A 25,055-nucleotide genomic window follows, 5' to 3' on the forward strand; every position below is an offset into this window, starting at 1 on the left:
AATGTAGCATTTTTTATATTTAAATACAGATTTTTAAATAATTTTACCAAAAATCCTTACTATGCAAACATAGAATATTACGTTTTACACCAGTAAATAGATTGGCCAAGGTAAAACTAGGCTCATTTTGCTTTCCAGTATTTAACTATTCAGATCGGATTCTTTCTAGAGCCCAAAGTTTTTGTCTCCAAACAGGAAATTATTTTATTCTGTGTTTAATATTCCCAAACGAGATGATAAAATTCTTCAGATATTTTGAATGATACGATTTGAAAATTTAGGTCCTCCTTTTTGTTTCCCCATCCATAAAATAAGTGAAATTTTTATCATACTTTCTTTCAGCACTAATTTGTTAAAAATGACATGTGATTTTGAATGCCACAGTAAAGTGACCCTGAAAATCCTGCTGTTTAAGCTATTTCAATCCGTGCCTTGAGGAAAAAAAAAAAAAAAGAATGACCTAAACTCTCACATTACTCTTAAAATACAAGTATGTCTGTTTTAGGCTGGTCACACTTCAGGTTTTTTTCATCTTTCTGTTTGAATCAGCTTCTGCAGTACAGCAGTTTGAAAGGAGAATCAGGAAGCATACCAGTTTTCTAGTAACTGAGACTTAGTTATGTAGGCTCTAAGCAAGCAAGATCTTTTTATATTTTTATGGAGGAAAATGTGAGTATTGTATGGGAGACTAGCTGCCTTTACATGACAAAACTTATGATCTTCATCTTCTTTCTGGTGTGTGTGTTAGCAATTGTATAAATGCTACTTTGAAATTCTATTTAGGATTTTTATTATTTTTTTTCCATGAATTAAAATGAAGTTAGTATGCACATCTCTCTTTGAGCACGATCCAGCACATGTTTTGAAGAAGTGACTCCCATTAATTTAATTAAAACTAGCTAGAACTACTTTTATTTCTAGGAGTGGCAGGTATTGTAAATGTCTCACAAATAGTTAAGTCATTTATTGTTACAACAGCACAACAGAATTGTATCTATTTTAAACCTCTCAGTTCTGCTTGCATTTTTTTTTCCCCTTTTTGCTACGTGAATTGCTTTGGTATTGCTATATTAAAAACATGCGTGCAAATGTCACTGTCATACACAGTCCTTAAAATTTATGGCACCATCCATAAAACTGCTTTTTAGTATGAAGGCTTAAGGGAAAATGAATATGTCATCAGAATGACACACCAACCAAATTGTTGAATCGTTCTAAAATAGATGTTTTCCTTGTCAGGCAAGACAGTGATTTACTTAATCTTTACTCCACATTGTAAGCCACAGAAGATTATATTCAGCAGTAGTGTTTAGTAAATCCCTCAAAATGCTTTGCATGCTTTGGTGGAAAACCACTATTTTATTTTTTTTTCTGGATTTTCTTGTTCATTTTGAATATTATCTGTGTACTCATAAATGTAATATTAGTCTATAGACTAGTGTTTTCAGCTTCAGGAAAATTGGAATGTGTATTTGTAGAGTCTAGCATTAAATAACTGATGGACTCAGGATAAAAGCCATGACTTGCTTAGGAAATGTACTCTGTAGGTAATGCATGAAGACATGCAAAGTGCCCTACTGAGTGCTTCAGAACAAGTAGTTCAGTTCTGCTTCTCACCACCACCCGAGCAGTGAATCTGGTTAGATGGTATACTCAGAATTCACATATTTGCATTCATTTCTATTTGTTCTCAAGTAATTTTACCTTACAGAATTAGTATTTGGATTAATCAAATAACATGGCTCTTTAAGATGTTTCTTTGCTGGTATTTGCTCCAGAATGTAAACCCTATTTAATTCTTGGGCTCTCCTTAGCAGTTCTCTGGTGGATGAATTAGATCAATTTCCCAATGTGTATAATAGGACAGATACAGAGTAAATTCCACAGAGCATTCTTCACTTCTGCACTTTTCCTTTGTTTTTGGGGTTTGTTTGTTCATTCGATTTTGAGCTTAAGTAGAAGAATGAATCTTGTGATCTAAAGCAATCTGATTCTAAATAATTCTGAATAATTCTTCTGGCACAATAAATCCTTGATTGTAGTATGACACAGCAGAAAAGACGTCAGGTACTTTTAAAAAATTCAAATAGCACAAGGATGAAACTCAAAAGCACTTTGAATGATTCTCTGCCGTTACGTAGTACATGAATACATTAACTCCAATTTAAGTACTGGGGATCAATTAATCCGTTTCCCACTGTAAAAATATTTGAAAACATTAGCAGTTTTACTGTGTGTTTGTTTTGTCTTGAACTGAGATGATAATCTTGCACAAAAATTCATACCTATATTGTATACAGCCATAAAACTATGCGGTATCCCTCAGTAATCAGAGACAACTGTGCCTTTCACTGGTTTGTTTATTATGGATTTCCAGTTCCTACTCCTTCTCCCCTGTTGTGGCTTACTGCCATATCCAGATGACTGATGTTGCTGCCTGTCTCATCTGGGGAGTGTACAGTCACATTTCAGATGATATAAGCCCAGGAAGTATTGAGACTTTTTGTGATTGTTAGTACTGTGACACTTTTCAACCACGTTCAAAGATCAAAGTTGTAAAATTCAGCATGCTTTCTGTAAGCTTAACTAAAACCTGCACATCTTTGTCTTTGGGCCAGCAAAGATAAATGGTTATTAGTAGGCAACAGTTGGTCGCTTATTGTTAATGCTGTTAATGATAAGCTATGTGTAATGTCATTCAACTCTACTTTGATATTCAAGAAGAGTGATCCTGATTTTGGTAGGACGTGGGAAGACTTTTTTTTTTTTTTTTTTTTTTTTTTTTTTTTTTTGCAAGTTTTGAAAGGAAAGGCACATATGGCAAACAAATATGTTTCAATTTAAGCTTTATTTCTTTTGATGTAGTTTCTAAGGACAATTCCTGTAGAGAATATTACCATATTGTAATTTCTAAACTCTTCTAAATTGACATTTTAGAAGGCCAGCTTTTCAGAAAACATAGTAATATTGTTAATCTCTATGTAATATTCAGAAATAAAACGATATATTTTCTTTACCTTTGAAAATACTGTAGCAAATAAAGTATCCTGATTTTTTTTTTTTTAATTTTATTTTGCTGAAAGAAGATTAGAAAAAAAAAATACTGTGCTTACCATAATACCACTTACTAGATTGCTGGAAAAATAACAAAGCTTTCTCAGCAACCTTTATCTGAAATATAAAGCTGTGCAGACAACTTATTTCAGCAGCAGATGTCCACTGCTAAGCTTCACAAATTAAGGATGCTTCTGTGGGGAATCCCTAGATCCCGTCTACTACGTTACAGTCAACAGTTGTTATGGACAATTTGTTATAGGCAACAAAATTGCACCTTTATATCTATTTTTTAGTTTGTTTCTTCTGCTGAAAAATAAATGCTTTTACATTGATTAATTCAAGCAATTAATTCAATATGTTTCTCTTTGTTTTTTGCATAAATAATTGGAATTTGATAACTGCAGACAGTTGTAAATTTATATAGTCTTGCCAAAGTTAAATGAGACATTTCTTGGGTGGTTTTATTATTATTACTATTATTATTATTATTATTATTAAAGAACATTTATTTTGAAAGTATAAATCAGGTTCTGCATGGATTGGCTTGCTGTACTCCCACAGCGGAGTGAACAAACAGAAATACAAAATACTTTGCTTTCTGGCTGAACTCCATATCAATTCACAGCCTTATTTGTGCATAAAAATACCCAAAGGATTTTAAATTTGACTTGGAAAGTGTTCCTTTAAATGTTGTTGTGCCCTTCATTACCTCTTCCTCTCACTTTTCCTTTTTTTTTTTTTTAATTTTCTTTTTATTTCTTTTCTTTTATTTCTTTATTTCTTAAGAAAAACCTAAAAGGTTTTTGTTAATAAGAATATTTTTTTAAGTCAAAGATGTTCTGGTTATTTCTAGGAGGGAAATATTGAATCCTTCCTTTGTTTGAATACATCAGAGGTGTAAACTTATTTGTAATGGGAGTTGCATTGCTGTTAAAAACACTGTGGCTTCAATCTCCATGGAGGTCAGAGGTTTATTAGCTTTCATTTTAGGATCTGCCATATGAATGCAAGTGTACTCATTTCAGGTGGTCACCATAGGAAAGCACTGTTATTTGGCTTGGCTCTGAACTAAGTTTTTGGCCCATAGGCAGTAAAATACTTCCCTGAGTTATTTCTCTATCTGAAAAGTTATGTTTTCCTTTGAAAAATAATATCCCGCTAAATTGATAAAAAGAGTAATAAATGTTGATCTCCACACTAGAATGACTTTGCTCTGAAAACAGATTGTTCATTAAACTTCAGAAAATATATCAACTGAAAAAAAAAAAAAAAAGAGAAGCACATTCACTTTGGAATTACATCATCAAGAGATCAGATTTAAAGAGCCTGAATATAAATATTCTCAGATTCCGTGCTGATAATGTCTCAGCTGTAGTAATATACCTGGCCCAAAGCACCACATTAAAAAAAAAAGAAATGTAGAAAAACTGAAAACGTTCCAGAGAATGCAGGAGAAAAAGTGTTTGAAAGATGTGTTCTTATAGGAAATTTTGAAACAGCTTGATTTATTTAGTACAAAACAGACTAATGTCAAGGGTGTAGTAGTAGTATCCACCAAAAAAAAAAAAAAAAATAGAAAGCAATTGATTGTTTTCATTGTGTGCTGGATTTACATTAAAACTGAGATGCTTAATTTCTCCTGGACATGAAAGTAACTGCAGATGCAGGATTGAGCTTTAAAATTTACGTTTCAATTATTACTAAGTAGATAAGAGCAAGGGTTATATGACTTCTGCCATACAGCTCATTATTCAGTTGGGGCTGAAGTTGCTCTAATAAGACTTGGTCTGTGAATCTGTCTGTTGAAAGAAGATCAGAGGTCTCTGAATGCCATGGCACAGCTTTGTTTTATTCTTATTGGAGAGACAGCTGCTGTCCTCAAGTCTTCTGCCATTAAAATACACTAGCAATATTTTTAGCAAAGCAGGTTTAGGGCAGGTACTAAGAAAAAATCTGCAGACTACAAGCAAAGTTGATTGCTGCATCCACTTCCTAGGCAGAGTGTTAATCCATGTCATTGTGAAGGTTTAAAACACCTTGGACAAACATTTGCCACAAATAGACTGGATGTTACTCAATCTAGTCTCAGAAAAGGTAGATGAAGTAGCTGATCACTTTGGTTGTTTTGAGACTATAATTTCTACAAATTATTTGAAAAATACTACCGCACATTCAAAATATTCTTTGTGTTTTAAATTGGTTACTGTGGTTTTTGCTTTGGTGTCCTCTGAATAGGGCTGCAAAATGGGCATACCCTTGAATTAATTCAGCTGGGTGCTTTCTCTTTGAAAATGTGCCAACATGCAGCTAGGTGATCCTCCCTACTGAAGGGCAGCACACTGATCAGGACTCCATTCGTAGTCCTGAGGTTGTGTGGATCTTGGATTTGGGAGTTTCAGAAACGTCTTTAGCAAGCATGTATCCCACTGGATAACAGGTAGTGTCTCTTATATGCAGTGTATGCTTATCTCAGAGCCTGAAACATAGTGTAGCATTACTTCCTCCTCCTATGATTTCTCAGCTCTCTTTCTTCTTCCTTGCAAGTACTTTAAAGATGAAATGTTAACAAGCTATTTCCTGTTTTCTAAACTCCTTAAGGGGGGCAAATTAGGAGGTGGGAAATAGTATTTGGAAACATTGCAACAATTTTGTAAGTTATCAGTGTATAGACCAGCCAGTTCTAAAACTGATTATAAATTGTATTTCTGAATACCTACCAGATATTTTAAGATCTTAAACTCTCATCATTTATGTTTTTCTTTGCAAAAATCTCTCATGTTGAGTGCTAAGTGTAGGCACACCATTATTCGCATACTGTACTAATATTACATCAAAAGCTCGGAGTGAAGAATGGAATACTTGGAAATAACTGTGTTAAAATTTCATTCTGTTACACATTCAGCCTTACATTTTGGCTTCAGAATATACAAAGCAAAATATAAGCACGGATATATGCAATAAGTTGCATCCTGCTACATAAATATACCTTAATGTATAGTTCAAGGAACATATATATGGAATATATATATATGTATATATGTGTATATGTATATACACACAGAGAATTTCTTTAATGTGAAAAAGAAAATAAAAGCAGTCATAACTATTAAACCTATTTAGGTTCCAAGCTTTTAAACTGAAGTGAGGGCTCTTTGTTTTCAAGAAACCAGAGACAAAAGTAACTCAAGCCATCAAGCTATCAAATGGCTCTTTTTCCTCAGGAGTCCCATGCTGTCTTGCAGGGGCCAAATGTTCTCTGTGGTATTTAGCAGTAATTGCAGCATAGGCACAACCATAAACAGCAGCTGCCAACATCATTAGACACACAATTCCACAGACAACTCCAGTTATTACTACAGTGGCAATTGCATGACGCAAATTAACAGGCCTCGGCTTTGGTTTGGGTTCACAACTTAGCCTGCTGTTTTCCCCGTGTTCGTTGTGGTGAGAGTGCTTCAGAGAACTCCTGTGCTCAAAGCTGTGGTGATGAGTGGTGGCCAGATGAGTGTGAGCTGTCGTAAGTGGGCATGCCCCAAACAGTTCATAAGGAACTTTGAGGAGGTCCTTGCCCTTCCGAATCCCTGGTGTTGCACAGATGATGCCATCACTTATTCCTCCTGAAAAGGAAAATTAAAGAAACCCAACAGATTATGATCTTAATATTTTGTGATTTCAGAATTCTCTTCACGTAAAGTTTACAGATACTCAAGGAACATTTATAGTCAGTGTTGACTTTATACCTTTAAAGATGTCCAACTATATCTAGAAAAAGGGCAACAGGGCAGGTGAAGGACTTGGAGAATATGCCTTAGGAGAAGTGACTGATTGAACTAGGGCTGTTTAGTCTGGGGAAAAGGAGGCTGAGTGGAGACATTGTTTTCTTCAAATACCTGAAAGGTGGTTGCAGTAAGAGTGGGATTGGTCTCTTCTAACTGGTGACAGGTGATAGGATGAGGGGAAATGGCCTCAAGTTGCACCAGTGTGAGTTTAGTTGGCTATCAGAAAAGACTTCTTTACAAAAAGGGTTATTAAGCACTGGAATAGTCTCCCTAGGGAGGCAGTTGGGTCACCATCCCTGAATGTGTTTAAAAACCATTTGGATGTGGTGCTCAGGGACATGATTTAGCAGTGAATTGCTAGAGTTAAGGTAGTATGGTTAGGTTGTGATTGGACTTGATGATCTTGAAGGTCTTTTCCAACCTGAACTTCTTTATGATTCTCTCTTTTTCCAGTTAGATCAAAGGTAAGAATATTGCACTTTAACAATCGTAGAAGAAATTATTTGCAAGTAATAACTTTCATCAGAAATTGTTACAAATGCAAAAGTAAAGAGCAGCAGTCAAGTAAATGTGAGCAAGAAATGTCATAGATAAAAATAAGAGATATTGCTAACAGCAAATTCATTGCTTTCAAATTTGTATTATTACTTCTTTTTCTAAATTAAAAAAAAAAGAAATTAATATATTAGTAAACATATCTTACTTGATTGAAATAACCCGTGAAATAATCATTCTTCTGACATCATGTGTTAGTTATAATGAAATAAAGAGAAAGTATAGTAAGTTGAGTACATGAACAATGTTTTCAAGGTTTGTGGTAAGAAAATATTCAGAGTTCTGAAGAAGTTAAGATTAATCAATCTATTACTTGTTCAAGTGGTAAACTTCATAATTGCTCACAGCCAGCTTCTGCAGCCTCTCAAAGTATGTTTTTAGTATAAACGGGAAATGAAGTAGGAAGCCTCAGTCTTGGTAAATCACACCGTTGTTCCTAAGCATGTAGAGCAACACACACAGGGAGTTGCTTTCAGAGTTCTAATTAGGCCATACATCACATCCTTAGGAGTATGGTGTGCTGAAGAGTCAACAAGGCCAAAACCAATGTTTACATATTTAAAAAGTTTAACTTAATCAAGTTAGTTGAATTTTCGCCCTCTTCTCTGTCTGAAATAATCCACCTTTTACTTAAATCAAGGCACAGAAATTTTTATCCTTAAAAGATTTTATTTGAGGAAGTAGTGAATAAAAATGGACTCAGATGAAAATCTGGAGTCTACTTCACCAAAAATATTGAGGATATTCCAAGATAGAGATGAGTATAGAAGGTTGTCCTGCTGAAAACTCACTCTGAAATTTCTTTCAGGAAACAGTTCCTGCATAATGCAACTTTAAGCCCCGGGACAGTGTAATGTCTTATCACCCAAAATATTAAGATTAAGATGAGAGGAGTTTAGGCTTTTGTCTATTCTAAAACATTATTTCTGGAAGTGGGTTTATCTCCCAGAAGACTTTTTCTATGTCCCTGTGTTGACAGTATAGTTTTCCAACTAGCCTGCAGACTTCTGATGCTTGGAGATGGCAGTACATCACAGGCAACATGGACTGTCTTCTCATGTTCCATGTTACCTTCAGGTATAGATAGTTCATCACATTCAAGCATCAAAGCTTGATTTAGAGAAAAGTCAATTGCAGAGCAGTTTTGAATTTTGAGAGTCTGAACATACCTCCCAGGAGAAAGAAATTTGCTTTAGTGCTTAAAGTCTTTCCTGCATTCATTGTAAGTAAAATGGATATGAATAAAATGCTTTGGGATGATAAAAGCTTGTTTTCTTTTTTTTAATATTGTAAAGTTTCTTGGAGCTCTGGAAGCAAAACAAATTCTTAAATACATAGAATTAGATCATGTTCTTTTTTTATAAAGCGTAACTCTAGAACATATTTGAAATCAAGTGTGAACAAAATATGAAACTACTTTACATATAAAATTTCTCAGGTGGTGGTATTCCATATATCAATCAGGATATTACTAGTAAATTTAGTACTACAGCAAATTAGAAAGTAATATCAGACAAGAGTAGGCTTCTATAAGATGAAACACATTTTTAGGTAAGTATTCTTATAAGGAAATACCAAGTTGTAATTTGAAGAGAAATTAGAATCCCAAGTTCTCTAAATTGGTACTGATACCTGTGTTGATGCTTAGTCTCATGCATCAGGTAAAAAGCTTCTGGATGTTAGGTTGGTTTCTAGCAAAAGCATTTTGGTAGTATTAAGACAAGTACATGTGCTCAAGTTATGCTGTTTTATATGTAGATACAGATATGGATGTATATATATATATGTATATATATGTATACATTCACTACAGACATGTATTTCTAGAATATATGTATGCAGACTGTAGTCTCTCTCAGTGTAAATGATCCTCTAGGATTCTAGTGGACCACCTGTAATTATGAGCACACCTATATTCTGGGCTATGCATAGGAATGTATTTTAGTATGTTTATTTGATAGCATGATGCAGGGTGTGAGGAAAATTGGTACACTATAGTAGTGAAGATCAGTTAGTTGCATTTGGAAGGTTGTGTTCTCATGTGCATCATATGTAATAAGGATAATTCCTTACCTCTGTATAAAAAACTCTCCAACCACAGTTTCAGGCCAAAGACATTGCAATTACATAGCCAGGGATTGTCCTTGAAAAGAACAACTTTCAGGTTTGGAAGTGACTCCAGCAGAACTCTTTCCATTTTCTGAAGCTTGTTATGCTTCACTGACAGTAATGTAATATTCCCTGTGCTGTTTCCAAAAGTCTCAGGCAAACGTACAATGCTGTTGGATGACAAGTCCAGTTCTTTGAGGTGTGGGAGGAAACTGAAGGTCTTGTTTTCTATATAATGAATCAAATTTCTAGTTAGGTTTAGAACCTGTAGGTACCGTAATTTTTGTAAAGCACCTGGTGCAAAACTTGAGAGAGAATTATTAGACAAGTCTAAGATTTTCAGCAGTGGTGTTCCAGTGAATGCGTTTTGGTTGATTCTCCAAATGCGATTATTCTGCAACAGCAGTATCTGAGTTTCAGGTGGTAAGTGGGCAGGAATTTCAGTAAAACCTCTATTCTTGCAGTCTGTGGTCTTTGAAGCCATATGGCATTGGCATTTTTGAGGACACCCGTGAGCCATGTGTGCTGTGAAGACAATGCTCAGCACCAGAAGCCAGTTACCTGTACCACAAATGAAAGCAGCAATAATGCTTTGAAATTATTATAAAATATTTGTCTTTTGACAGTATAGAAGTCAATAACAAAAAAAAAGCATATACAGTACATTCATAAGCCATAATGTAGATAGCATAAATATAATTCATAATTTTAACAGTGCATGAATAAATCACAGATATTACTGAAATACTTTTATACAATGGAGTGAAATAAGTGCTCCCAGCATCTTTAAGTGAAGTACTGCTCATGGCTTTATTTTAAGTATAAATCACTTTCAGGAGGTTTTGCTATCAGCAAAGAAGTAATTGAAGGGAATTGTGTGAAGTTTCTAAAATTACTAAATTGTAATGTTCCTCTGTGTGCAGTAGTAATAACTTTTAGCTATCTTGTGTCAGAAGAGTCATTTTTATTTTTATTTTTAAAGTTTTACTACCTAAAAAGAATTAAGTTAACGTACTATGAAAAGAGTGACAAGCTTTAAAGGCATTTCCATAAAAAGCAGTTAACAGTACTTTTTCAGCAACCTTTATATTTGTTCTTTAAAATATCTATGTTTACAATTGCTTGGATTCCAGCTGTACTTCTCATAGATACACGTTTCTACTCTCTCAGCAAACATTTGTCAAGAAACTATTATAAAGATAAATGAGGTCACAGGAGTACTTAACACTATTTAGTATTTATCATTTATAATTATCATCTGTTCCCTGATATTCAGGTCAGCCCTAACTGAAAAAAAAATATATCATTTTTCTTTCACATATTGCTAGTGATCTTCCATTGTATAGGAACGTGCAATTTTATGCAAAGCATGAAGTTAGAATAAATAATCGAATGATGTTAAGTGATGTGAGCTTCTCTGAATAAAGAGAGTCAGTGATAAATTCTTTTTTCACGTTGGTTTTGAGACACCTCAAACCATTTTTACTACTTGCTATTTCAGAATGAAAAATATTTTGTCAGTTTCTACTTGAAACCTTTGGAAATTAAAGGATACATTGGCTTACAAAGATCAAATATTAATTAGTAATAGGGAATACCATGTGGAAGGAACAAATATGTGATTAAAATATTGAATATAAAAAACATATACATGAAAATATGAATGAAAGTTTTACTTTGAGGGTGCAGTTTAACTGATAAATTCCTCATTAATTTTCCCTGTAAAATGACATTGCATTCACATTAAAATTATAAATAATCCCCTGCCATCCTTGAATTCTATATTGTAAAATTCATTAGAAAAAAAACAAGAAAGCATACTTGTAAATAGGTTAAGCATTACATTCAGTTCATTACATTGATCTGCAACAGTTGGTTTCAGAAACTGACATACAGCTTCCAACATGGCATTAAAAATAAACATGAGTCAAGGAAATGCCTAAAGAACAGAATAGCCTCATTATTAGTCTGAATGCATCAGTATCTCACCTGTCATTCTGCTTTGCTTGTTTCCCACCTTGAAGAAGACTCAGTCCAGTTTTCTGAGGTAGAACAGTAAATGTACACTTTATTCTGGTTCCTCCTTCAAAACTGTAACATGCTCATCCAATTTCTTCTGCTTGTTTTATTTTTGTGGTGGTGTTTTTAGTTTTTTTGTTTTAAGATTGTATCCTTGGCTTGAGTAGAAGTGCTACAATTTCTAGTGAGTTAATCCATCAGCCTTTGTTTTTTTTTCTTTATCACAATCTTTTTTTCCCTCAACGTCCATTTCTGGCTCTCAGAGTCTTACCCTGCTTCTTTTAATCTGTCAGCAGGCCATGCAAAGAGTGTCTGTCAACTCTAACTGGACAGCTGTAACATACAAATCATGACCTGATAGCTCCGTCTTTTTGATTATTTAATCTGCCTCACATGGAAGGCAGGAAAATAAAGCTGCCTTTTAAAATCCACTGTAGTTTCTGAATTGTGGTGGATTATTAGCTATGCTGTGTCAATTTTTGCAAGATCAGATGACTCTGAACAAAGATTCTGATTATCCTGAGCTGTGACTGGAGGCAGTGGAGTGTGTAATATCGCCAGGAATAGTCATGTGGGTTGATGATATGGTTTTGACAGTGCACTTGTTTGCTCTTCTAAGCTTATTCATCTGACATCCATTAGTTGTGCTGACAGGCTTTTCTTGCATGGGAACACAGAACTGGTGTCTCATTCTATAAAAATGGCAATGGACACCAAGAATACTGAAGAAATTTATTTCCAAACATTATTTGAAAAAAAGGAATGTGTTCTTACAGTGCTGTGATTTGCCTCCTTGATACTACTACTCATTCATACTATATCAGCTACAACAACAACAACCAAAAAGGATTAATGACTTGTGACTATGAAATAACTCAAAGGTGTTTTAAGGAATTAATGATCTAGTATAACAGAGTCTTTCATGATCATATCATCACTCTATCATCCATTACCTTTCTTTTTATTGGGGAAGTAGTGCAATCAAAAGCTTTCAGGACAGTTCGACATGTAGCATGCTAACTTTGGTCCAAATTCTTCTTTTATGTGATTTTGAGAAAGTCTAACAATACTCATTTTCTACTGCAGAATAGAAGGAATTGTACACAAGTGGAGGTTGAAAAGGACATATAGAAAACATCTGATCCAAACGGTTGTTGAAAGCAAGGCCTTACATGAGGTTACCCTTGTCCTTGTCAAGCTGAGACTTACATGTTTCCAGGGAAGCAGCTCCAAAGCAGCTCTCATGTCTGCTACTTTCCAGCAGCCTTAGTCCTGTCTCTAACTTCCAGATCAGCCTTTGTGTTCCTAGCCTTATCCCTTACATGCTTTTTTTTTTTCACGCTACTCATCTCATATGCCTCCCTGGTCAGTGTTTTGTTTGTGTGTTTGTTTGTTTTTATCACATTGGTTCTCCATTCCTCTCAGCCCTTCATGTCTCCTCTGTCTCTCAAGCCACTCTCATCCTCTGCAATAGGCATCTTTAATCCCCTTTTCTTGGTTTGAGGAAGAGATTTGATGTGCTACTGTAAAGGAAACTGTATATAGAACAGTAATGATTATAGCATGCTTTGCTGAATTGATTCTGAGACTTTTCAGAGTACCGAAAGAAACAATGAGTATTGCGAAATGGTGACAAAGAATGTGGAACAAGTGGCATTCTGTAAATAGATGTGAGTATTCATCTCAAAGATATTAGGATTATTGCTGTGAATGGTAGGTTGTATTGCCTTTAACTCACATGAACATCGACATGTCATCCTGATTCAGCCTGAAAGATTTCAGACTAGCACAGAGAAAATCCGTAGATGTAGATTGCCAGGTAGCAGCCATAGTAAATATCTTCAACTTTCCAAAGGGAGAGGAAGATGAATGTCAGGTTAAAGAAAAACACTTCTCTAATCTTTGTTGCAAATCATATTTTTCTGTGGTTTCCCAACTCGTGTGTGTGCATACACACATTGAAGAAACACAGAAACAGACCTATCTGAAACAATAGCACTGAATCGTTTTAATGAAGTCAGAACTAACTGTAAGAAGGGCAATTATTAAATACAGTAATCCTTAGAAATTGTAGCCTTTGTAGTTGCAGATGCTCTGCTTTGTTCTTTAAAGGAAGGAATTTAGCTCAGGTGCTCGTTGCTACAGACAGTTTCCCTCTGTCCTTGACATAATCCATATCTTGTAACAGTAGTAGCCCTTCTCATGGCTGTTTGTTATATTACAGAAGGTATTAGCTATGCTGCTGTTGTGTTATGATAGCACTTTTTCATACTTCTAAGTTCTCTTCAGAATCTACATTTGTATTTTTGCTCATAAATTTCCAGATCCACAGAACTGTAGGGGTTGGAATGGACTTTCGGGGATCATCAAATCCAAATTCCTGCTAAAGCAGAGTTCAAAGAGTTTAATTCAGTTTCTTTTTTAACTAGTTCCTCTTTAACTAACGTTTGCTGACCAGGTAGGCTTGCAAGCTCCCACAACACTTTATATCGTCTAATGGTAGCCTTAAAGAATGTCTCCTAACTGCCCCTCTTATTTTAGGTAAGCGTTTGCTGCTATAATTGTATTATTTTTAGCACTTGCAGTATTAAAGAGATGTTCATAGGACAAGGTCACAGAAAGTTAAGCACTGTGGGAGGTTCAGTTCCAACAATAATGCAGAGGTTGTTTTATGTATTCTGAATTGCGGTATAAGAAGTTATTACTCTTTTTAAAAAAATCTTCATGCTGGATTCAGATTTGGAAACATATGATTAAATCTGTCAATTTGCTTTTCATGTAGATGTGGCCATTTCATCTTCACATTGAGAACTCTGAATACACATATTTTGTAAACAGAATTTTCCCTAACCTATAATCCGTTTCGTATTCCCATTTATTAGTAATAATACTTTGGTTAAGACGGAGAAGTTTGATGTGGTGAAAATTACAGCTGTGAAACAGGTAGATTTGCCAGAAACAGAATAACTCATGAAATTTACTCTACTTCTGGGCTTTTGAACAACCAGCATGATTCTTTTCAGTTGTCTGATGTGGTGCAGCAGTGTGTTATTGTGACTGCTTAAATTAACTTGTGCCTTGTTGCAACAAGATACGTTTCCCTTTGCCCATGGCAAGCTAGCCTGGTAAACTCATGTCCTATCCATTTGTGCTGATGGGGCACTTCACTGTCAGATTGCCAGAATATACTTTGTTACAGAAGTTTATTGCTTTGTGCTTCAAAAGAATGTACAAGAATCATCTCTTCCTGCAGAACTGTATGAATTAGACTCTAGCAGAAAGGGAAAAAAAATTAGTACATGTATCAAATACTTAAAGTCTATAGAATTCTGACTACACATTTATTCCAGACAGACATGATTATATGAAAAAAAAAACAACAAAACAGCATTCCTCAAACTATGACAGAAAATTCCTGTATATTCTCTCGTTCTCTCCATTACACTTATTTTCCTTCTGCTTTTGGATGGGGAGATATAATCTTACAGGGAAAATGGCATGAGCTTTCTCCTCTGAAGGAGGAACAACTAATCTCTTGTTGAAGACTTAAACGCAACTCAAGGCAATGGATTGGGATACAAACCAATCCTTATCATGGAGTAATTATGGAGTACTATACCTTCAATTCCTCACGTATTTCTATCTACAAAGGCAGCCTCTGTATCCAAAGAGCTCAGGACCCTCACTATGGCTGTCAAGGAACTAGATTTTCAAAAGTAGACAAAAATTAGAGGAAGGCATTGGTTCCTATTCCAGGCCACCTTTCATAAGAGAAGTATAAGCCAGTAGATCAAATCAAATTTGGCTTGAAGAACTTTACAACCTTAAAATGTTGTCCATAATTCACAAAAGATGTCTGTGTAGATTTCTTCAGACATCTTATTAGTTAGGCAGGACAAGGGAAGACGAGTAACATTCAGAGTTTAATGACATCAAATCCTGATTATCACAACAGAGGAACCATTATTACGTTGTTATCCAAAAGTTGCTCATGCCTGCTCATTATGAACTGTTTGTTAGTAACTCTGAACATGAGAAACAACATTTTGTAACTCCAAAAATAAATAAACTAGTAGGCAGCTGTGATTTTGTTTTTTGGATCACTGAATTGAGGGAAAGAGCCCCATTTTCTTCTCTTTTCAGTGGCTTGTTTCACCATACATAGATACATCTGGTACATGTTTATAAAATACATAATTAATTTGTGAAACACAGTGCTGGAAGTTATCCTTGGGCCAAAAATTAGTAGGATTCATACATAATCTGGAGCCATAGTTACCTCGTGGGACAAAAAAAAAAAAAAGAAATCGTTTAGAGAAGATATAAACTTTCACTCTTAAGGGCTTTAATCAACTAATGATACAAGTTATGGAGAAAACCTTTCCCTGTGGGCAAGGTTTTTCATTTTTTTTTTTCTTTCCATAATTATTATTTATGGGAATTTTTACACCATTTTTACACGCTAGCGCATGAGATACAATAGATGCAATAGATACAATAGATAGATAGTGAAGTAAATGAGCTGAAATACTCTGCATTCAAGGTGCAAATTTACAGTGGGGGAAAGAAACAGGATAGTTCAGAGGGACTTACAGACTATTTCCAACAACCTGCAAACCAGCATGGCATCTGCCACTGTGTCGGATGGTGTCATTTATCATTGTAGGTGCCTGGGTGAGGTCAGGACTGCATTCATCCCCAAACTGTTATTTTGGTTTGGATGGAGAAAAATCTTTCAACGTTAATATCCAGGTAATCTGGAGACAGCTGTTTTGCTCAATCCTTTTCAGATTTTTTTCACTTTTTTTACTTCACCGAGGGGATGCAAGACTTTCAATCCAGCAATATGTAGTGATATTAACACTAACATAATTAGTTTCTTGTCCGTTTGGCTTACACTTCTTTCCCCATAACTAAATAATCATTATTTGAAGGTTTGAAAGGGTTTCCTCAAGAATACTTGAGCACCAGCCCTATAGTATAAAGTAGAAAGTTCATTGCATGGGATGCAAGGCCTTCAGAATGAGAAGAAGTGCAAAGAGAAATGCAAAGTTACTTCTCCTTAAGTGCGAGCTACGTTAAGTTGTATTTAAAGGCAGATTAGTATCAGTATTCATTCTGTTACAGGTAGGAGGAGGAAGGGGAAAACTGTTCAGACATTTCCCAATAAATGACTACCACCTGTTATTACATGCTGAGAATCTCTGTGTGGAGCTAAGAGATATCACTGACATGGTTAATTAATAAATTGATTCATTTTGCTACTACTGTAAGGAAAAATGTATGCTGCTTGACATGGAGGTAACAGAAATCAAAATAATTGAACTAGGACAAAGGCAAAGTAAATATAAAAATAAGGACAAGCATTCATTTTATTTAATCTTGACATTTTAGATCCTTTTTGTCCTCACTTAAACATGCTGAAATTGAGGTCACTTTCACGATCATTCTAGTTTATCCTTCTTACACTGAAGACACAATTATTTTCTAAACTTTTCCTTAGGTGTTTTTTTGTTTGTTTAATGTTTGAAAAGAATTTCTATTTATAGTCACACCTCACCTTAAATTCAATCTTAAAGGAGAAAAAAGTAAATTTTCTGCACTTCCTGAACTGTTAGAAATCAGGACGTTGTTTTCTTGAACAAACTTGTGTAGAAGCATTTTGAAATATTCTCAGTGTAAGAACAAAGATTTTAAATGTGGTAAATGTTTCTGTTTCTTATGCTGGTGTGGTGAACAGTTAAAAAATAGAACTCATACTTCATTAATTGTTTTCATGATTTTATGGCAGGACACTATTATTTAAATAAAATTCACTGATGAATGTTGTGATTTCTCATCCTTCAAGTTTATCCAGTTGTACTGTTTGCAGGCATGATAAAGTCTTGGGAAAATTCATATGAAGGATCCTGATGTGTCTGTTCAGAATTTGTAAAAAGGCCAGTAGGAGATCTTTTTTCTCTAAAAAGAAAGGGGAAAAAAAATGTATGGAGAAGAAATGTCTTCCTACAGAGTGCGTTTTATTAATGAGAATTACAATACTGGAAAATCTGGTGTAGATTAGCAAAGAACAGTAACAACAGGAACAGTGTATCCAAATGGAACTGGTTGGATAATTAAATTCCTTTAATAGGTACTGAAACTTAAACCTCTTGATCCCTCTGGATCCCTCTGACGTAAGCCGTACTCTTAAAAGACATGGAACTTGATTCTAAAAGCGTAATGTGGGAGAAAAATATTGGGATGATGATTAAGGATTTCAGATACCCTAGGAGGAAATTTATGCAGGAATAAAATAATCTGCATTTAAATAGAGTAACAGAAAAGCAACCAAACAGCAACAAAAAGCCCATGGCTATGAAATATAAAAAGAAGCTTTAATAAAAGACCTTTTATAGAGGAGTGCAGTTTATACCTGCAATAATGAAGCAATTTTATTGGGATAACCCAATGGCAACTAAAGGAAACTGAAGATTGAAATCTTTAAGTAAAACCCCTTTTTCTCTGTTTTTATTCTGTTTCTTTCTTTCTTTTTGCTTTGTTTTGTTTGTTTTGCTTTGGTTTACTATTTTCATACCCAGAATCACAAAAGAGCCTTGTTTTATGGTTTCTTTTCTTATCACTAGAGTAAAATTTATTCAATAGTAATTTCAATTTAAAAATTTGTATCAAAAGGGAACAATATTGTCCTTTTCTTGACCTGGTAAAAATGCAAATAATTCATTGAGATGTACTTTAATACAATTATTAGAAGTATCATGCCAAATAGCTGACATGCTGCTTGCTAGGTAAGGAGGAAAAATATATTAATAATTTTGGCATAAATGTCAAAGTCCTGCCAGTTGTAAAACTGAGCCATGTCTGCTGGCGTAGGTTGCTTTGTTTGTTTGATTTTGTTTTTGTACTAACCAAAGTTATCTGCAAGCTTGTTACTATGGTTTCTATTTTACTGTCCCTTAAAATGCTGAAGGATTAATTTTCTGGGTCAAGTAAATGCATTAGTTATGAGGATGAAAATATTATAACAGCACTTGAAAAGCCTATGTATAGGCAAGTATAAAGAAAAAAGTACAGTATAAAAGTAAGTCATTACTTCTGAAGCTGAGGAAACATTTAAATGTTAGTCTCATCTTTTTATCTTCAGTGTTAGCATATGACTTCCATGTCACTGAGTAAGACTATAAGAACTCAGGCGGTACATATTATCATTTAATGCAATACAGCATATCTCTTTTTATGTAAAGGTACTTTTATTTTATTACCATTTAATTTAGGACATGATCTCCACGTTCCCAGCCTCATTGATCCTCCTCTGTCCAAACAGCTATGGCTATCTTGGTCAACATGAGCATATTTTAACATTTATTTGCTTTCATTCTGCTCTGCAGTAAGTTATTTTTGAACATAATGGCAGGGCTGACCTTGATTACTCATGTTTTGGCTGAAACTTTTCATCTTTTTCCCTTCACAAAATGACAGTACGTTTCTCAGCATCCATTTTCTCTCTGACTCTGTGTTTCAGCAGAGTTAGAATAGATAAGTTCAAAGAACAATATTACTGCCTTCTCTGCTTCTGAAAGTAGTCATTGGGAGAAAGTAAGCTACCATTTTTAGAAGCTGAAGAAGTTAAGCATTATGTGCCTGGTTTATAGAACTAATCATTTCCATGCCTCTCCTTTTAGTGTCTGTAAGATCTTAGGTTTTCATTAGTTACTGCTACAAACTGTCTTTCTCTAAATTCTATAGGAATAGGAAAAAGCAGGGAATTCTCTCTCTCTCTGTAATTGTTAGTTTTTGATGATTAGGGGGCTCTAATGATCCAAACATGGACTTTGGTGAGCATTTGTATTTTGTGCAACTGAAAGGAGCTGAAATGTCCAATACAGGCTTGTGCATGGAAAGTAAACACTTTGTCTACTCTACTATATGCCCTTGGTTGGTCATGTTTTACATACTGACATTTTAACTTAGGATTTAAAGGGATACTTAGTTTTGTAGCCTGCCGTTTCTTGAGCTGGGTACCTGAAAGCAGATTTGTAAAAGAAGCAGACATCAATATGCCAGAAGGAGTCACACAATGCATGATTCTCCCTCACTTTGATTGAAACCTAGCTAAAATCAGTAATGCAGAGTAACATTCCAATTTCATCATTACACTGCAGAAGATAAAAATTTATTTGTCTCCAAACCTCTTCAAAAGTATTTCATTATTGTTGCTAAGGCATGTTTTTCAGTTTTACATAATCAAGAGTTTGGGCCTGGTTGTTTTGTGCGTTTACAGATCACACTCTAATGTGCAACATGTATTTGTAATACTTAGCTGTTACTGCTTTCATTCATTATATTGTAATCACTTCTTATAGATTGTAAGGTGTCCTTTGTCCCATTTCACTAACAAGGAAACGGATCACAGAAAGGGTAATTTGCTCAAAGGTTGCACTGCAGGCAAAGTGCAAAGCAAGGAGCGGAACAATCTTCAGAATCTCAGTTCTTAAGCCAGTGGACCACCCAGTCTTCATAGATGTGTGTTCTCTGATACACAGAGAAGATTCAGATGCTGTAGGATAATGTCCTTATGTACAAAGAATGTAACGTGTGAACAATGTTGTCATTTAATAAGAGATTGTTTTATAAGACCAGTTAATGAGTCTTGAGTGTGATAAGCAATGGTAATGCTAATGCTTCCCATTTTTCAGAGATTAAGATGGGTTGAATGATGGAGGGTTTCCCATGCTAAAAAGTCCTGCTGTAAATGTTCCTCCTGCTAATGTAATTAGGAAATATTGGCCTTGGTTAATGTAACTTAAAGAAAACATGTTGTCTTCATCAAACTTTTTCAAGTTGTTAAACAGGCATCGCCTTGTCTAGAAAGAAAATGGGAGCATATAGAGTTTCCATGGAAACTCAGTTAAAATGCTGATTTGTGGAAATGGTCATAATCAGTACCATAATCTAATCTTATTGAATTAAATGGAAAAAAAAATCTTAGTTACTAAGTAGCGAAGAACAGTGTGAGTATCTCTGTGCATGCAGAAATCATACCCCTCTTCCTCTAGTTACTTTCTAAGTGCAATTAAAATCATGGAATAAAACAGGAATTTCTGCTAGCTTTCTCATTTTCCTTCTATGGATAGTTTTACTGCTTTTTAAACATAAAAATCAACATACAAATATAAATCTATGTAAATGTACTTTATTTAAGTTGGTAAAAGCTTAATGCATTTCTAGTACATGTGTTACATGTTATTCTTTAATGAAGGGAAGGGGGGCTTTTCCATTGGAGTAGGGCACACTTGCTCTGTAAAGTGAAAAAAATTGAGATATTCTTTTCTTCCCTCACAGACATACTGAAAGCATCCTTGCTGATAAAATGCAGAGCTGATTAATTTGACTGAATTAGAAAATAAAATGTTCTAGTAAATACATTGTAGAAACATATTCAAGGGAGCCTCTGTAGTTTAGAGGTGCCTACTTTTTGAAAATTGGTGATTCAAATCTATTCTGTTGCCTACTAGTGTTGGAAGAAACACAGTAGAGACTCTGGAAGAACTCCCGTACATACACTAATTGCAATGTGAGATAAGAGCTCCTGCAAATCCCAGTAGTATTTGTCTGTCCTTACAGGTGCGTATGTCCTAACTGCCAGTTTAAGAAACTGCTATGAAATTTTGGCCTTTGGAAGACTGTTTTTCATTCTAAGTCAGTAATACCTGAACCTTTATACAACAACATCATTTCTGAAAATTCTTATCAAAAGTATTCTCTGAATGGATATTTAAGGGCTTCTTCTATTCCTATCATACACTGAGCATCCCTTAACTTTCACAGACTACAGTGAGCAGTAGTAATACTCAACACCTTTTAGGCATAAGCCCCAGTTGCATTTACACAGATCTCACAACTTAGTAGAGATAGCAGCTATTTTGTGTGATAAAACCTTAGTTTAATGAAATATCAAGGACAGCTACCTTTCAGCAAACCCCCCGATTTATTTCAAAGCTATTCCTTTAGAGAGGATTAGAGCTAGTATCTGTGATATTGATTTACCTAAAAAATATGAATTTATTCTCTTAAAATATACTTTACTTCTCTATTGAAAGCTAAATCCTACACATTATTAGGAAATAAATTGAAGTATACTTCTTGTTGAAGCATGTGGATAATAGATTTTGTAAAGAATATTGCATTTATACTGCTATTGTGGAAAACACGCCAGCACTTATTCTAGTTTTAGAATTTAATAACTCACAGATAAGTTCAAGAATAGTCATAACCTGGTGCACAGATCTCTCAACAGTGATGAAATTTTATCAAGAAGTTTTAAAAATCTCAGTGCCTTTTGATTTCATTGGTTTTAATGTTTTTGACATTTAACATTTAACGTTTGTTTTCTTGGAATATCCTTTAAAAGCATTAATTAAATATGTATTTGGAAAGAGATAAGTCAGTAGAATTTTCTTTGTATTTTGTAACACCAGGGAGTTGCAAAATGCTTCATTTATCTAATGAAGTAAATCAGTTCTTGGCTACTTTTTAGCAGTGTGAAAATCTCTCTCAATTCATGAATATTCAGATCAGCCCTAAGCAAATATTTCTGCTGAAGGTTACCTAAGTTTATCTAGAAATTCTGCAGATGCTTTTTCTTTTTGCCTACATGTGATAAGACAGAAAAAAATGGAAAGTTGTTATTCTGTCCCTCAGTGCGTGACCTGTTCGTTGCGCTGTTCTCCAGTTCACACACTTAAATGAAAGAAAATATAAATTTATTTCTCCAATAAAGGTAATTCCTAAAAGGAATAATTAATGTATCTTGACAGAGTTTTGTAACGCTAGAATTCCTACAAATGTAGAATAAATAATAAAGCTAACTAAATGTGAAAGTATTCAGATCATTGCCAATCTTAATCCAGTTCTAAAAATCTAATACATTTTCATGGAAAAGTATGCTGTCTGTAGCTTTTACCATTGCTGCCTTTTACAGTTGTTCAGTAAAGACACAAATAATATAATATACAGGTTTGCAAAACCACTATTACTGTTTTCTTTATACTTTCAAATGCAGAATCCATAATGTTTCTAATGTGTTACTTCAAGTCTTACAGCAATTCAAAGTAATTTGATAATCACAATAGAGAGCAATTTTGTAGAGAATGTCACATTATAACTCAGTTATGAAGGAATCCAAGTCTTATTTTTAGTGATATGATGATTTTGATAAAATATTGGTGTTTTCTTACTGAATATACTGTCTGTTTACCTAATAAGATTTTGTATATTCTCAGTAGCCATTCTGAAATGCTGGAATTCCAATTTGGGAGGGATAGACCTCTTTTGTAATAAGAGCAATGAATATTTTTTTCCATTTTAAAAGTGAGTCTTTTTCACAATGCTAATATTTGTTGATAAGAACTTTGTCTTTCAACTGAGTTAGGTAGTAGCCAGGATCAAATCTGAAAAAATGAAATGCTATCAAAGTTTGACCACAGTGTATTTTAGTTAAAGCAGAAGCTGAGAGCCTGACATCTCCTAAGAGAATCTGGTCACAGCCTCCAAGAGTTCAGATAAAGATCCTGATTTCTGGATGTTTTTCTGAACTCCAAGTCTCTTGAGGTTCATTAATTGCAAACTTGAAACCACAGCTTGTTGGCTGAGATGTGAAAGAAATACTAGCTAAACCACACTAACTAGTAAGATTAGGGCTTCACCTATAAGGATATAAAACTACTCAATATGCTCTTTCTCTCTTTTTCTTCTCCTCTTTCTCTCTCTCTTTCTTTCTCTCTTTTTCTCTCTTTCTCATACTTTTTTTTTTCTCCTTTTCCACTTTTCTTTTCTCTCCCTAATGCAATGAAACAGGTGTCAGTATGCGTCAGATATATTCTAAAAATCACAGTAAAGGATTCTCTAGATACCAGACAGGGCTTAACCATGCTCTACTACACTGTCTTTAAATCGTACAGTTTAAACCACTTTTATACTATCAATGTTCTCCTTGTACTTCTCAGGAGCAAGGTATATATATTTCCAGCAAAGTGCACTTACTGTAATTTTGTATGCCAAGGAGTTACCTCCCTCCAGGAATATGAAAGATTTTTTTCCTGGAAAAATTACAAACGCATTCCCAAGTAGCTCCCTTGAGCTGTACTCTGGATGCAGAGAGTTTATCATGGGGTAAAATAGTAGATTTTTTGTGGGAGCCCTTTGTTACAATGTTGGCAGCACATCTACTATCTTGTAAAGTTTGAAATATGGCATAACTGTCTGAATGATAATTTACAGATAACCTGTTTTCCTCCAAGCTCCTCAGTGAAGCCTCCTGAAAAGTCAAAAGACTTTCAGTCAACAATGTCTATATTTTTTTATGTTTCCACTCAATTTATATCCTTCCTCTGCTTCCTCTTGCTCCTGCTGCTACTTCATTAGTCCTCCAGAAGGAAGATATGTGTCGGGGAGTCAAAGGGAGTCTGGTTTATGATGATGTTCACAGACTGCCCTCCGCAGTTCTGTTTTTCAGGGATTGGCGGCAAACCAAGCCCTTCAGCTTTCCCCCGTGGTTTGAGTTTGGATGAACTTCGGCATCCCAGCAATCATCATCCTGCTCCCCTTTCAGCTTGGCCTCACATCAAGTTCCCAGTATCTCCTCCCTTTCTGCTTAAGCTTGGCCTCCAGGAAATACCAGTTGCCACTGCCTTTGCTGTATCTTGGGAGTTTCCACTCAGACAACTAGTTTCCACCACTAATTCCAAACATATTCTGGGAGAAAATAGTACATTTAAGATCTGTTAGTAAAGGGGGACATCTTCAGCTGTCCATTCTCCATTTAAGAAGAATGCATATGTTTACATGTTGCATCTCAACACACCTGCTGGAGTATTCTATGCATTGGCTAAGACCTTATGACATGTTATGAAAACTATATTGTCTCTCATAACAAAGCTCTGACACTGATAAATACTTATATGGTACTTAGAAATGTATGTGTATGTGTGCAATCATCCCACTTATCTGAAGCTAAAAGGATAAAGATAAAATACCCATAATAACACTGATATTTTTTTTCTAAACATTAGTTAAAGTTAAAAAAAAATTCCGATTGTGATTTTTTTTCTATTTCATGTTGTATCTAGGTTAATAAAATACTTGTCTTTGGGAAAATCAATCGGTAAGTTTTAATAAGGCGCCAACTCAAATTTTGGTGCAAAAGTATGTGTGCATTTACAAGGATTTTGAATGAACGCAACACTAAAGCATTTTAAAAATATTTTTAGAATATTATTAGGATAACTTAAGAGTAAAGAAATATGTAGTAGATTCAAGTGATAGGTCTATTATTTTTTGCTGGTTTGCTTGTCCAATAATTTTTGTTTTGAGCCAATACAGAGATTGTCAGCCTCTTTTCAGCTATGAAATGTTATTTCTTGTCATTTTTCTATTGTGGAAAAAAACTGATACTATTTATCATGAAAAATGACTGCAGTACAGTATGAAAAGTTCCAAACAAAGAAACACTGATAAATTTCACCGATAAATTTCTCC

The 25,055-nt window shown here is 34.6% G+C and overlaps 2 protein-coding genes across 7 annotated transcripts in view; one reads left to right on the forward strand and one right to left on the reverse strand.

The window, feature by feature from the left end:
• Positions 1–25,055, forward strand: part of CACNA2D3 (calcium voltage-gated channel auxiliary subunit alpha2delta 3) — a 466,453-nt gene that overhangs the window by 389,056 nt on the left and 52,342 nt on the right. The gene's annotated exons all lie outside the window — the stretch shown is intronic.
• On the reverse strand, positions 2,787–12,040 carry LRTM1 (leucine rich repeats and transmembrane domains 1). Its single transcript, XM_052678881.1, has 3 exons — positions 11,490–12,040; positions 9,465–10,061; positions 2,787–6,674 (listed from the first exon to the last, which is right to left on the reverse strand). Exons 1-3 carry the CDS (start codon positions 11,494–11,496, stop codon positions 6,241–6,243), a joined length of 1,038 nt encoding a protein of 345 aa, XP_052534841.1. The 5' UTR covers positions 11,497–12,040; the 3' UTR covers positions 2,787–6,240.

Source organism: Tympanuchus pallidicinctus, unplaced genomic scaffold, assembly GCF_026119805.1.
Source record: "Tympanuchus pallidicinctus isolate F22 unplaced genomic scaffold, pur_lepc_1.0 scaffold17, whole genome shotgun sequence".
NCBI classification, from domain to species: domain Eukaryota; kingdom Metazoa; phylum Chordata; class Aves; order Galliformes; family Phasianidae; genus Tympanuchus; species Tympanuchus pallidicinctus.

Excerpts from the sequence above, each read along its gene's own strand:
- LRTM1 (XM_052678881.1), bottom strand. Across the intron at positions 6,675-9,464 it reads GGAGAGTTTTTTATACAGAG|GAGGAATAAGTGATGGCATC; the intron begins GTAAGGAATTAT and ends TTTCCTTTTCAG.